The sequence below is a fragment of the Taudactylus pleione genome, unplaced genomic scaffold, assembly GCF_031769625.1.
Source record: "Taudactylus pleione unplaced genomic scaffold, aTauple2 ptg000040l, whole genome shotgun sequence".
Classification (NCBI taxonomy): domain Eukaryota; kingdom Metazoa; phylum Chordata; class Amphibia; order Anura; family Myobatrachidae; genus Taudactylus; species Taudactylus pleione.
In genome coordinates this window covers 2,715,385-2,730,552 of record NW_028284442.1, presented here as the reverse complement: position 1 = coordinate 2,730,552, position 15,168 = coordinate 2,715,385, and the positions used below count along the sequence as shown (strand labels likewise).

Below are 15,168 nucleotides of genomic sequence, written 5' to 3'. Positions count from 1 at the left end.
TAATAAAATGTACAAATGTGGATCTGAGAGAATTATAAGCAAATATGAGAGTAGAAATAATAAAAGAAGTAAAGGATAAAAATAATATAATATAAATGAAAAAAAAAAAAGTTTAATAAAAATATAATAAAAATAATAATATCCGGGCAATGCTGTGGAGAAAGATTTAAATTTAAAATTCAAACTTAGAGATTGTGGTGTTAACCACTATATGTTTATAGCTTTTTAGCAGGTATTTGTGTGGAGCCGGGCCGTAGGGTTTGTAGATGTTGTGGGGTGTCACTTGCTCGATGTTTGGAGACACTGGCAGGTTCTAACTAAATGATCCTAATCCTACCTTTGCCTGCTGGCAGCAGTCACCTCTTCCTCCTCGCAGCGATGTGGCAATGCCCCGAGTGCCTGTCGTCATCTTCCGTCCACCGGAAGTGGTCACGATCGAACTTCCGGTTCCACGTATTTCTGCTAACTCACCATCCGATGGTTAGTTAGAACCTGCCAGTGTCTCCAAACATTGAGCAAGTGACACCGCTCTCAAAGCCTGCAACATCTACAACCCCTACGGCCCGGCTCCAGACAAACACCCGCTAAAAAGCTAAAAACATATAGTGGTTAACACCACAATCTCGAAGTTTTAATTTTAACTTTAAATGTTTCTCCACAGCATTGCCCGGATATTATTATTTTTAATATATTTTTATTTTTAAATAATAATTAATTTTTTTATTTATATTTTATTATTTTTATCCTTTACTTCTTGCAATATTTCTACTCTCATATTTGCTTTTAAGTCTCTCAGATCCACATTTATACATTTTATTATTTTTACTCCCATATTCACTTCATTTTATCATTTACTATCCATTTCACATTTTACCTATTATACAAGTGCTCTTTTTTACACACAGTCTGTTGTAGATTATTTGATTATAGCAGTCTGAGTGAGTCTATGGTCCTGCAGAATGGCAGTGGGAAGTGAGACGTCACAGGATGTGACAGGACCCCAAAATATTCACAACTGCCTGCGTTTTATGCTACCACTCCCCGCTACATCCACACATGCTCCCTGACTGTCAAACACACTGTAAGTACATAGTCGCTGCAAGCGACTATGGTAATGTACCTTGATGCATGATCAGACGGCCGGTTATCGCTTAACCGTGAAAACTTCGGCATAGCTTACAACTCTGAATCAGGCCCACAGATGTGTAAATAATCAGGTCAGAGAACAATTGGTGCAAACATTTGTGTGGACAAATTACAGTGTATTTTTCAGATGCAATTTGTTGTATTTTTGTTTGTTTTTTGACACCTCTACCATAACTTATTGTCTCCCTCTGACACAAGCTTAACATAAAGGTGTTTATTTATATTTTGTTCTGTAATATTATTATATTTCTGCTTTCTGATGGCTTTAAAAATCATTTAGTTCCAGCTAACAATAACAAAATCATGTTCATATATTATTTTTCAACGTGGTGATGCCGTATTTCTTTTAAATTCTACCATGTAGAATGCAGTAACCAAATGCAAGAAATAAAAATTTGACAATTTTATTGATATTGTATTATTGTGAATAAAAGCAAATGTTTTCTACGATTTCAGAGCATTAAAAGTCAAATGTCTAAAATGTGAGAAGTGGGTGGGTCAGGAGGGTTGTCTACTCTCACAGGAGCCCAGGAGAACTCTCCCAAATATGTGAGTCTACCAGACTTGTAGGCAAGTATGGTATTAATCAATGAATTGATAATATAGGTGTTAAATACATTTCCTTTAATACAATACATCTGTAATTTACATTTAGTAAGTTACTGAACATCAATAACATCCATTACTTACTTGCCCCTTCAGTAGAATCCCTCCATCACAGACAGAGTCACAGAAAAGAGCTTTCTCCTTTATGTTTATATCATTAAGTATAAAAATACTTCCCAGGAAAAGTTGGAGTAATATAGGAGATGAGTTTGATATAGCATCATCAAACAGTCTATGAGAAAAGACATACAGTACATAACATCAGTAGCTATGCTTACATTAATTATCCAGAAAATCAAGGAATGAAAGTTTAATTATATTTAACTATAATGATGGCAATATTGGTTAAACAAATAATAGCTAGTTTCTAAGGAAGATGAGAAATTCATAACAATAAACCAATTATTTACAATTAGATTCACAATCTGAAAGTGATTATTAAAAATTCTTCCAAGAACACGATAGGCTTCTACTGGCCACTGACATCATTGCTTAATAATATAAATATACACCTGAAAGCACTGTTTGGACGCTGGTGTCAAGTTATCTTTTGTGACAAGGAAATAGTGTTTTTATTGACTGCTATGTGTCCAGTGGCGTAACTAGGGCAGGGCGAGCGGGGTTCGTGCCCTGGGCGCCGTTTAGTGACCGGCGGCGCGGGGGGGCGCCGCCGGCCATGGTACCGGCCTGCCCGCCCTAGATAGCCAGTGTAGCGCCGACCGCAATGAGTGCGGTCAGCGCTACACATTTGCACAGGACCGGCGCTAGTCTTCCAGCGCCGGTCCTGTGCTGCACGCCTGAGCCCATTCCCTGCCCCTGAGCGCTTGCCCAATAGCGCCAGGAGGCGGGCTCAGGCTGTGCATAACACACGCATCGCCACCAGCGCTGGCGGCGATGCGTGTGTTAAACAGCAGCCAATGAGAGTCAGATAGACTCTCATTGACTGCTGCAGCACCCACTGCAAGAGCCGGACTTCCGTCCGGCTCCTGCAGTGGGTAATGGGACTGACGTCATGACGTCAGTCCCATAATGCTGAGCGCGCCAGCCCGGGCGGACCGGAAGGCGGGAGCGGCATCGCGGACAGGAGCAGGAGCAGCGTGGAATCAGGTAAGTATATTTTTATATATATTTATTTATTTTTAAACCTATCTGCACAACGGGGGAGGGGTTGGCTACTACTGGGGGGACCTTTACTAGGGGAGGTGTCTGTGGCTACTACTGAGGGTGCCATTGGGAGGACCTCTACTGGGGGGGGGGCTACTCTACTGGGGACTACTACTTGGGGTGGGGGGACTACCACTGGGGGCATTCTAAAAGGGGCCTATTACTAGAGGCACTGCACTCAGGGGGACCACTACTGGGGGCAATTAATAGGAAGGGCCACTACAGGGACCACTGGATTAGGGGGGGGGGTCACTACTGGGAGCCTGCATCAGGGGGACCACTACTGGGGGCACTGCATGGGAGGGGGGGGACACTACTGCTGGGGGCACTGCGGGAGCCACTACAGGGGGCACTAGATAGGGGGGATCACTACAGGGTGCCTGCATAAGGGGACCACTACTGGGAAAACTGCATGGGGGGGTCTACTGCTGGGGGCACTATATAAAAGGGCACTGCATAAGGGGATACCGCTACTGGGCGCACTGCATTGTGGGGACTGCTACTGGGGGCACTGCATAAGGGGGAACACTACGTGGGGCACTGCATTTGGGGGGGCCACTACTGGGGGTACTGAGTAAGGGGAACTAATTGGGGGCTGTATAAGAGGGACCACTACTGGGGATACTGTATAAGGGGCACTACTATGGGCCTGCATGAGAGGGACCACAACTGCATACTGGGGGTACTGTATAAGGGGTACTACTGGGGTTAAGGTGCATATGGATAGGAATGTTCAGTTTGAAAATAAAGGGGTGTGTCATGATACGCCCCATTTTTAAGTGACCACGCCCATTTTTTGGATGCGCGCGCCTTCGGCGCGCACACATGGGGGGGGGAGCTCCCTTTTCACATTTGCCCTGGGCTCCAAATACCCTAGTTACGCCACTGTATGTGTCACTATATAGCTGTTTCATAGTCAGCACATTATCAGTGGGTTTCAATTGTACACAGTGACAGCTTTCATGTTGCACAATTGAAACCACATGATGTCGATTGGTGATACAGCTGTGGAGACGGGCATGTTCTCATAGTTTGCCCGTCCTATGAAGAAGCACTCAGTTCTGGTTAGATACACTCTGCCAAAGTTGGATCTAACCAACGTTTCAAGATAGGCAGATTATTGATTTACATATAATACACTATGAATCCTAACATTTACGAATTAAAAAAAGACCAGAAAATGTACACATCCATTGCATTCACCAAAGAACATAGGTTTTACACTTTTTAAACAATAAGTATAAAGACCATTTATCAGAATGCAATAACCTGCTTACCTCATTTGAGATATACCCTCTTTGCTCCCTGCTTTGTCAGCGGTAGTAGGTGCAGGAATTGCTGGCAAAACAAAGTAGTTCCACAGAGCAGAGCATGCTTTCTTAGCCACATTATAGTTGCCAACAATATAAGCGCTCTATGAAAATGAAAAAAAAAATAATTAAGGGTAAATGCAACTATATATTAGCACAATGGGCTCCGGCAGCCAAAGGAAATTATAGGGGATTGGAAGCCTACAACCCTCCCCTTATTTTCATATACTCTCACCTTTGTTTACAGCAGTTTGTTCCTATTGTTCCAAAAAAGGTAACCAAAAGACACAGTGGTACCTACACAACAGCAACTGTTGTAACAAGCCCTGTATAGACCTCTATGGGTACAGGTAGAGTCTTCCATATCCAAATATTCCGAAATATGAAGTATTCCGAAATACAGAATATTTTTGGCATGACTGAGATAGTGAAACCTTTGCTTTCTGATGGTTCAATGTACACAAACTTTGTCTAAGGCACCAATTATTAAAAATATTGTATAAACTTACCTTCAGGCTGTGTCTATAAGGTGTATATGAAACATAAATTAATTTAATGTCTGTACACAAACTTTGTTTGAGCCACAAAATTATTGAATATGTTGTATAAAATTACTTGCAGGCTGTGTGTATAAGGTGTATATGACACATAAATGCATTCTGTGTGTATAGTTGGGTCCTATTCCCAAGATATTTCATTATGATATGTAATTATTCCAAAATATGGAATATTCCATTATCCAAAATACCCCTGGTCCCAAGCATTTTGGATATGGGAGACTCAACCTGTATTACATATCAGCACCACATGAGTACTTTGGGAATTTGTATGGAAATAAAGAGATATGAGTCTTGGGCAAGGGCCTATCTTCCTATTGGCCAGGATGACACTCCCCAGGGGCACCAGCCGTGGGGGGGCGCCGCCACCCACGTCCAATTCTGTCTGTCAAAAGTTTGTGCTGCTGCTGATCTCTCAGTCAGAAGCAACAGACCTGGACAACGAGGAGGGGGCGATCGCCACCTATACAGCCACCACGTTGTCTGTTTACTTTCTGCCTGGATCAGATCGCCCCTCCTCCCCCCCCTCGTCCGGATGCTTCTGATTGAGAGAGCAGCAGCAGCACAGACTTTTGACAGACAGATGGACATACAGTCTGTCAGAGCCCTCCCTCCCACTGATCAGGGGGTGGTGGAGGGTAGGGAGGCCAGTCCCTTACTTTACCAGGGACACTCAGACCCCTAGATACACCACTAGTCTTGGGGAGAGGAGATCGGTCGGACTTTGGGTGTGGAGTACTGTCTTCCAGGACACTGTGTGTATGAGATGGGAACTAAGGGTTTTTGGTTGTTAACCTAGCGATTGTTAATCAAACATTTACTGTAATATTACTGTAATGTAGTGCACTGATACCAGGGCCATAACTAGGGTACTGTGACCTGTGCCATGGCACAGAAGGGTAGGGGGCGCTGTTTGGGCCTGTCAATTTTCCTGTATATTATAATTCTCACTTTTAGCTTCCTCTTCTTTTACCCCCAGCATCTACTGGTCTCCCCTATCTCTTCCCTGGCCCTTCCCCATGAAGACAGGGCCCTTTTTCAGGTGCACTATCTTATGTCCCCGTTTAAAAAATTGGGGGGGGGGGGGCGCCAGGGGCGATTGGGCCGCCGGGACACCGGGCCGATTCCCGCTGGGCCGGTCCCTACATTGGCCGGTCTCACCCCCACTGCCGTGATCGGAGAGCTCCGATCGGGCAGCACAACATCTAATAGTAAAAAAAAAATGGCTGATGGGAGAGGCGCTGCGCAGCCGCAGCAGGTCCTCCCACAAGCCTTTCCAGAGCGGAGCCTGTCAATCTTCACTGATGGCTCCGCCTCCGTCCAGCTCCTCTGCAGCCCACCCGAACCTCCACCTGGACAGCAGCCTGCACAGTGACGACCGCGGCCGAGAGAAGCAGCAGCCAGCTAAAACGAGCAGCGGCAGGTAAGTCCCGACAGCGGTGTCTGCACGGGCGGGATGGGGCTAACACATTGGCGCTGGGGCACACGGGCTGAAACAGGTGCTGGGGGAATGAGGCTGACACATTGGGGCTGAGGCACACGGGCTGGGGGAATGAGGCTAACACATTGGGGCTGGGGCACACAGGCTGGGGGGAATGAGGCTGACACACACTGGGGTTGAGACACAGATTGGAGCTGGAGGAATGGGTCTGAGAGACACACACTGGGTCTGGGGGAATGGGTCAGAGACGCACACTGGGTCTGAGAGAATGGGGTTGAGAGAGACACTGGGTCTGAGAGAATGGGGCAGAGACACATGGGCTGGGGGAATGAGGCTGAGAGGGTCCTGGAGAGAGACATGGAGGCCTGGAGATGGAGAGACACAGGGGGGCCTGGGGATGGAGAGACGTAGGGAGGTCTGGAGTAACACGGGGGACTGGAAAGACACAGAACTTGTTCATTCAGGGAAATTCACATTTTGCCCTGCACAAACACTTTACTGTTACTATACATTATCTAATTGTAATGAAGACATTGGTTATATTTCTACATAAACAGGCATCTTCCAGATAGTGTGATTTACATGAACAGTGAATACCGGCTGAAGACGCTGTCCAGTGACGGTCAAACTATTTAGAGGTTTCCTGTTGCAGAGGAAACACCATATCAGTAAGAAAAAAGACTTCCAAAGTGACTGGCCTGTACCTAGTGCAGAGGGATAGGGTCCCCAAAAAGAGTGTATCGTTCACCAAAATTTCTGTTGCCGACCCTGCTCCCCTCAGTGGCTTGAAAAAGTCCCTCCAGGCCCTAAGACGAGGGAGTATCCTGCCCTCCTCCACAGACTCCGCCCCTCCACAGACCCACCCCCTCAACAGACCCGCCCCCATAAGGGCTGCTTCCAGAAATTTCCCGGGCTGGTTTTCCATCCCAATCCGCCCCTGGGGGGAGCCAATGCTCTCCCTGGCAAAGGGCACCAAAAAGTCTACTTACGGCTCTGACTGATACCATAACATACAATAAACACCCCATTGTATCTTCCCTGTTGTGTTGTCTATGCGACACTGAATTCTAAGTGAGCCCCGTCACTAACACCCAGATACCACATAGTGACGCAAGAAATAAAGACAGTTCCAATGTCCTCCCAACGTTGTCATTTAGACATAAATATATTTTGGAATTGAAGTGGAAAAGTTCAACATTTTTAAAAGGGATTGTAATGAAGTTAAAAAAACTGAAAGTTTTTGTAATGACATTTTTATTTTCTCCATCATGTGCATTATCTCCATCATGCAGAGCGTTAGCTCTGCATCACTAAGGGGGCACTTAGCAGACTGTGCAAACTAAATGCTATAGAAATTAACATAGTCTTCATTTAATAGATAAGTTTACAGTATTACAGTGAAATATTTTATATATACAGTATATATATATATATATACACAATACTGTGTATATGTATATATATATATGTATATATATATATATGTGTGTGTATATATAGAGAGAGAGAGAGAGAGAGAGAGAGAGAGAGAGAGAGAGAGAGAGAGAGAGAGAGATACCTGTGCCAGATAAGCCCAAGTTGCAGGCACTGATAGTGGTGGAAAGGCAAGTATTGGTTTGGTTGATTCTCCAATCATGTCTCCAATGAGACGTCCATCTGCTGAATATGCTGCAACAGCAAATATGTATTTCTCATTTTTCTTTAGACCCTTAACTACCAATAAGCTGTTACTATTTGCTGGAACCTGTATGGAGAAATACAGATGATAGTAACAATGGGATAAGCATTGGTTAACATAAAATATACACATATCGTGAGATTACATTTCTTATTTATTAATACTGGCTCTATTGCACATTACAAACAAGGGCCAATAATCACGCTGACATAAATAATAAATAATGCACTGTAGCTTAGGCTATTAAAGCGTTACACTCCAATTCAGATAATAAAATCAGGATTTTGTACCTTTGGTAAAATCCTTCTAGCCGATTCCATGGGGACACTGGAGATGCAGAGGTTAAGTGAGTGGAGAGAGCAGCCTGGGTACTTTCAAAAACGGGCGGCAGAAACCTCTGGCTCCTCCCCCCCTCAAAATCCCGTCCAGTACCCTGGAGACAATCCCATGTGGGCCGCCAGCAAAGGAGCAGCAGCACAACCACTCCATGGCCTACTCCAAGTGTCTCCAGCGGCCACTGTGAAAAAATTTAAAAGAATGTACCAAAGAGAAAAGCTTTGGCTGTCTAACACAGCCATCATAGTAAATGCCCAGCACTCACAAAAAACGGTGCACTATTGGCAGCCAGGCTTCTCACTCTACTCAACACCTGTCCCCCAGTGGATGAAGGAGAAATACTACCATCATATTGCCAAGTGTGTCCCAGCACTGCTCTACATCCATATTAAGGGGAGGATTCAATTAGCCTCGAAGTCAGAATGCGCTGCGACGCAGGGCTATTCAATTACAGACAATACAGCCCGCAATAAATCCTACTACTGAGGCTCAAAAAAAAAAATGCATTAATTTGGGCTTTCTGCACTTAATATGGCTACTGCAAATGTGCTAACCCATAGCTCAGGATACTTATCCTGGAAATTATGGGTTAACACCCCTTAGCTGTAGATTTACTCCGCGAGGAAAAGGGATTGTAATTGAATAACTCCGGGCATAAGCTCATGGAAGTTCTATAATGTGATGGGGTTAAGCCTGGTACACACTATATGATGTGTGCACCCAGCGAAGTAATGATGTGATGTAACGTGCAGTACACACTACACAATCAGGAATATGATGGCGCAATGTATCGTTTCATGCTGGCGTCGTTCATTGCATCATCCTATCTGACAGTTCTTTGCTTTCTACAACCTTTACAGAAACTACAATAGAAATTTGCAGCAATCCCTTACACCCCAAAGTTTGTTCTGTTTTCAATATGGCAGTTGTCATGTTACTGACATTATACCTAAAGAATATGATTTGTGTAGACTGAAAGGTAGAATAAAGAAAAGTTATAAACAATTTTACCTCTTCTCCAGTTCCTGCAAGATGATGATCATTTAACCTGACTTTTAAGTTGGGGCCTGTTACACTTTGTCCAAATAAACAGTACCAAGCAACCTAGATACAATTTTAAAAAATTAAAACATAAGTCAAAAGAAAATTGTTGCACTTCTAAGTCCAATAATGAGAAAGCTACATTGAATAATTCAATGCAAATGGTAAACTAAATCTTTGATTAAAGCATAGATAAAATTAAGCTTTTAGATAAAATTAAATACAATCCACAGGCAGCTATACACATTGTTCATATATTAAATTACCTTAATATCTGATTTGAATGGAGCTGGTTTAAACACCATCACATTTTCTGTCCTACAAAGCAGCAATGGTGGGGGAGGCACAGTCAGTTTGCCACCTTTTGCCTCTGATTGTTTAATGCAAGATAAGTAGATGGCAATTTCCTCAGCTTCAGCTTGCTGAATCAGTTTCTGTGAATCCTACCAACAAAGTAATATGGCAAAGGATAAGCAATGAGATGCAAGGAAATTGTCCTTCAAACATTGTATATACAGTAGCTGATAAGGCCTCATTCATAATGGAATTTGATAGCAAGGCACAAAGGATTCTTCCTCTGATACTTTAAAGGGGAGGGTTTGATTGATCGGAAGTATTCACATTGATTATTGTGCATTTAAATAGGCAGGGAGGACTTAGCCTTTCTTCAGTGGTAACTACCTGTGCTCTTGGATTCCACTTCAGTATATTGCTTTTTTATTGTGACCTTGGCTATTCAATTTTTACTGCAATTCTGTTCTTCCTGCCCTGACCGTTAAATTTTTTGGATTATGTCTGTCTATAGCCCTTGACTTTGTATAGCTTGTCATTGACTGTTTCTTCAGTTTCAATTGAAACCTTTTATTACTGTACTTACATTGTTGTGGTTTACCAGGGAATCATTATTATTTACACTGCTGCTCCTAAACCTCTTGCCAGAGATTGCACTTTGGTGTTCCACCATATGATGATGTATTATGTGCATATATTGCCTGCCTGGGTTGCCTAAACAGTATATTACTGCCAAATCTATTGCCAAAGGTTCTTACTGTATATTATTATTAGCTTGTTTACTGTATTTATAAAGTTTACCTGAGTTATCACTGCTGCAGAACCTCTTGCCTATGATTCTAATTATACACTAATTTCTATTTGGTAGATTGTTAATTCATATATTTCACATATATAGCCTATGCCTAAGACACTGAGGTAGAATTTAATAGACCAGGTTTAGTGTCCCATTTATCCTTACCTAAAACCTATCCATGATAAACCTCTACTAACCAAGCTTAAGTTCTGGAGGCACCCTTGAACCGGTAAGCATATCAGACTTTAAGAAAAAAGGTGGCTAATTTAGGTGAATATTTATCTAGGTTTTATCTAGGTTCTGATTCTAAAGGTGTATCACACATATCTGGTGTTATTTACAGCACATTTATTGACAAAGAATCTCCTAAAACTAATTTTAAAAAATATATAAAAATAATAATCATGGACACACACAGACAAATATACATATACACTAAATGGATAGCACCAAACAAGTAATTTTAATAGACATATTTAAGGTAAATAAAATGCAACATTACCTCTAAGAGCTTATTGGGAGAACAGTTTAGTCCCTTATTGAACAGTACAGCCTTCTGCATTAAGAAGATGGCTTTGGACAACTTATTCTTGTTGATTTTATCAAGAATTTCTGTTTCTAAAATTGAAATTATGAAGTTGTGTAATTAGCATATGTGACATTCAGATTTATGATGTCATTCTATATTATTGAAATACACAAAGCATTATTTTACCTGTATTGAAGCATAAAGAGTCCATCCTTTCTTGATTTTGATTAGAATTCTTAGATGATCTGAGATGTTCACCATCAACTGAAAATGAAGGGCAAAAAGTGTAAGATAATAGAAAAAAAAATTAAATGTGTATACTTCATTCCATACATACCTCCTTTCGCAATTAAAAAAACCACTTCAGAAATTTTTTTGCAGTGGTCCATGCAAGGGGGTCTCTGAGTATCCAGAACAATAGAGATAAATAATAGCTATAATCTAATTGGTTGCTATGGTAAAGACCTCCACCTTTCCAAATCACTGGATTTTCAAAGCATGCAAGGCCAACACTAGAGCCTTGAATCGTCCTGCTTTAAAACTTGTCAAAACAATTTACTCTTATGATTTATAATATTACCTAGCTAATTGATTAGTTTTTTTTTTTCAGAAAAAAACTAAATGCTCAACTTATAATATATTGCAGCCTTAGATGTTGTGATCTACAAGGTATAAGACAGTTAATGAAAATAAATTTCTGGAAAAAAAAAAGTAAAAAGTCCTAAATATTGGCAACCTTTTTTGGCTGAAATATACATGTTACTATGAACAAAAATTACTAAAAATATAACATCTCATTGAGATCCCAACTTAAAATTTGGTATGGATCATTTTAAAACATCAAAAGAATAAACAAAGTCGTGAAAATTTTAAACCATTTTTTTTTATTATTTGTTTTTAAATGTTTAAGTCTGCTCAAATACTTAAACTTAGCCATGTTATAAATCAAATGTAAGCCTCTTCTGTGCTGAAAAAAAACGTTGTTGTTTTTTTTTTTGGGGGGGGTGTTACATTTTGGCTTGATAAATTTAAGTTTTTGTTCATAAGTGCCAACATATTTGGATTTTTTTTTTAATTTTCAAAGCCTTATAACTCAAAATCGACAAGATATTAGAAAAAAAATCAAGATTTGTATTCAGCTTTAATGCCCTATTTAGTATACAGAGTGCAACAAAAATTTTGAAGCCTAAGTTAAAAAAGTAATTAAAAATTGGATCATTGGAATGACCCAAATATAGCAGATGTCTATGTCAATACACAGTTTAAGTGTGCGTTCCATGAAGTTATTCTCATATTGTGGCTTCAGAAGATGTGTTAATTACAAAAACAGTAATTGCATAATGCAGTGCAACTGTGAATAACTTTACAAGTCTGTGCATACAGTTCACTGCCATCGGCATATCTGATAAGTGTAATCAGTGTAATTATTGTAGCTTTGAAAGTGAAACATGTCTTACACAAATGAACATGTTCTTGTTTGCACCTCAATGTGACGCAAGCATAAACAAGCTAAATATTCCTGCCAGAAGACCTGCATAATATTAGTGCCGGAGGTTCAGACAGTACCTGGCAGATACACGAATGTGCCTTAGAGCGTGTAACACAAATCTTTGTATCAGGAAACACTATTGAATTCAGGTGAATAAAAGCATCACATCCCATTTTTACTTCTTGACTTTAATTAAGATGTCACTTAAGGAAATTCATTGATTTATACAAACTTATGTATCTTTATTGACTGCTGAGATACATTGTCATAACAGTTCAATACCAAGTATACTGCAGGCAAAACACCAACCTTGCATTTCATTGAGGAGTTTGACTGACACGCGGTGCTGAGCCACAATTAGCTCAAGCTGCAAATTCATCATCATCACATTATTTACAAGTGACTTGGAAGAGCAGCTTTGCTCTTCAGCTGTGTTTTTTCCATGTTGTCTTTTTACACCAAGCTGACAGAAAACACAAACAGAGGAATAAAGGATTAGGATTCATTTGTGTTGTTGTTTTTTAATTAATTTTTAATCCTAACAAACATTACTTCAAAAATTAACCAAGAATTTACAAATCATTAAATATTCAATAAGCAAGAAATTTGAATATTTAATATATGATATTTTGTGAAATCCATCTGAATGTGAAGAAATAGGCTTGCAGCCCTATTGCTTCTACCAGGTTTAGCTAAACTTTAATTCTCCAGCTATTGCATAAGATACAAAGTCCATGATGTGCTGTCATTAAAGGACATTGGAAACGTAAAGTGATTTTTTTTATTTGGCAGGTACCAAGTGTTATATTCAATAAAGCAGTCATATGACTACAGCGTCTCACGTGACTGCTACTATATGGTCACTCAAGAGGCAGGTGTGTAAATTAAAAAGTGAGCATATTGTGTTGACTATCTTGTGTACAGAGAATTGATTTGTATCTGAGCAGCCATTGCCCTGTTATATATGGGCTCATGGGATAGTTAGTATGACATCCTTTAGTGGCTACTGAGAAGCCATTATATGACTAGTACAATACACTACAGAAACCCAAGAATGGTTATGTTAAGCTATAGAGAGGAGGATGTAATACTGATGTGGGGCTTCCTTTTAATCTATCACCAGCTAACTGGCAGATGTACATGTAACAATAGCATTTCGGATGTTTGAAAAATCATTATGTAAGAAAAAATGTTACAGTCCTCTGAAATACCATTTTAATTTAATTTTTACGGTTGTCCTGATACAGTAGCAAGTATTTTAGGCAACATATTTACACTTAACATACGTATTAATGAATGCAGGCTCCTAAATACCATTTATACACTCTACAAACTGCTAGTTCCAAGTTTACATTGGTTACTATGCTTTAATGAGTATGAGACATTCCTAAAAGATGTTATTTAATTGCCCTTGTGACATATCCCTTACACGTATCTTACCATTGTGATGTAGTGGTCAACTACAGACATGCATTGTGGTACAGTGCCTTGTGAACGTGATACAGACAATCCTTTAATTGCCTTGTCTAATGTTTCATATGCAAAAATCAGCTGCTTAACTGGGTTTCTCTGTAATGAAAATGAATATCATATTAAAATTAATTTCGCCTTCACTGAAAAACTATTCTAAATATAATTTTTTTTCTACAAATAAAAAAATATTTATTGAAATTACATTTTAAAAATTAATATGTATAAAAATATTAAAACACACAAAAGTAACATGTAATCAATAATATTTTAAGGCTTTTTATGTGGCTAAACCAAGCAGTATTTTAGGATAAAGTCTCAAATTTAAATGATTAAGGGGCTTCCTAAGTTGTACTTTTTACACCCTAAGCAGTTTCTGGAGTGTTTGCCATCTTGCAAAACTAAATGCAAATTGCTTTAACATGCACTTGTGCACATAAAGAATCCTTTCAGGAGCACAGATTTTAAGTTTTGTAAACGACCCCCAACCGTTTCAAAGCATGGTTGACAATTCAGAAAGTAATAAGAGGCCTATTCTCAATATTGAAACAACTTTCCCCAACAATTGTTAAATTTATTGTCCACTTAACAAGTGACAAATTGGTTTTCCTAAAGCAAAATTGCTAAATTAATTTCTCTGTGACCCATGTGATAAATTCATTTTCTAGGCTCCCGGCCCTTTTTGCCCTATGCAATAAGATTAATGGGCCTATTTGTCACAACAGCACAGCACATTTCAATAAAATAAAAACATGAAAAAAAGCCTGTAGGAAAAGCTTACTGCAGACCTTTGCTTTGTGAGAAAGACCTACTATACGTATGCTGCATTGTCATCAGACTTTGTGCTGCTGTTTCTTGAATCACTTACTTTCCAACTAAACCTACATCCCCACAACCTGAACCTCCTGGACACACATTACTACCATTACTTATTTGATCTAAAAATGTTAACTAGGTATAATTAACCAATTTCTGCTCACTTTTTCCTAATATAGTTAAATGCTAACTTAATTCTGTATTCAATTGATACCACTCCACCTGAATAATTATAATTTATTTACATATCACCAACATATTACACTGTACTGAGAAAATCAGTCTCTTCACCTTTAAATAAGTAGGTTTAGTTCTTGCATTCCTCAGGGTCAGATTTACATTTTCATGTGACCTATCTGAATAGGGGGGAAAAAGTGCATCTATTATTTTCAGTTCTTGCTATGTATGTAATGCATCAGAATTAACAAACTAAAGAAAATGTAAATTGAGAACTATGGCTAAAAAAAAGCTTTACAAACAAATTAAAATGATTACAAT

General features: G+C 39.9%; 1 protein-coding gene across 1 annotated transcript in view; it reads right to left on the bottom strand.

The window, feature by feature from the left end:
- CFAP54 (cilia and flagella associated protein 54) overlaps positions 1-15,168 on the bottom strand; it is a 399,494-nt gene that overhangs the window by 302,903 nt on the left and 81,423 nt on the right. The window contains exons 16-25 of the mRNA XM_088453676.1: positions 14,962-15,026; positions 13,825-13,953; positions 12,694-12,847; positions 11,082-11,159; positions 10,869-10,984; positions 9,546-9,722; positions 9,250-9,342; positions 7,783-7,968; positions 4,194-4,330; positions 1,837-1,984 (exon numbers count right to left, since the gene is read on the bottom strand). Of these exons, the coding sequence (XP_088309802.1) occupies positions 1,837-1,984; positions 4,194-4,330; positions 7,783-7,968; positions 9,250-9,342; positions 9,546-9,722; positions 10,869-10,984; positions 11,082-11,159; positions 12,694-12,847; positions 13,825-13,953; positions 14,962-15,026 (1,283 nt within the window). The remainder of the gene's footprint in view (positions 1-1,836; positions 1,985-4,193; positions 4,331-7,782; positions 7,969-9,249; positions 9,343-9,545; positions 9,723-10,868; positions 10,985-11,081; positions 11,160-12,693; positions 12,848-13,824; positions 13,954-14,961; positions 15,027-15,168) is intronic.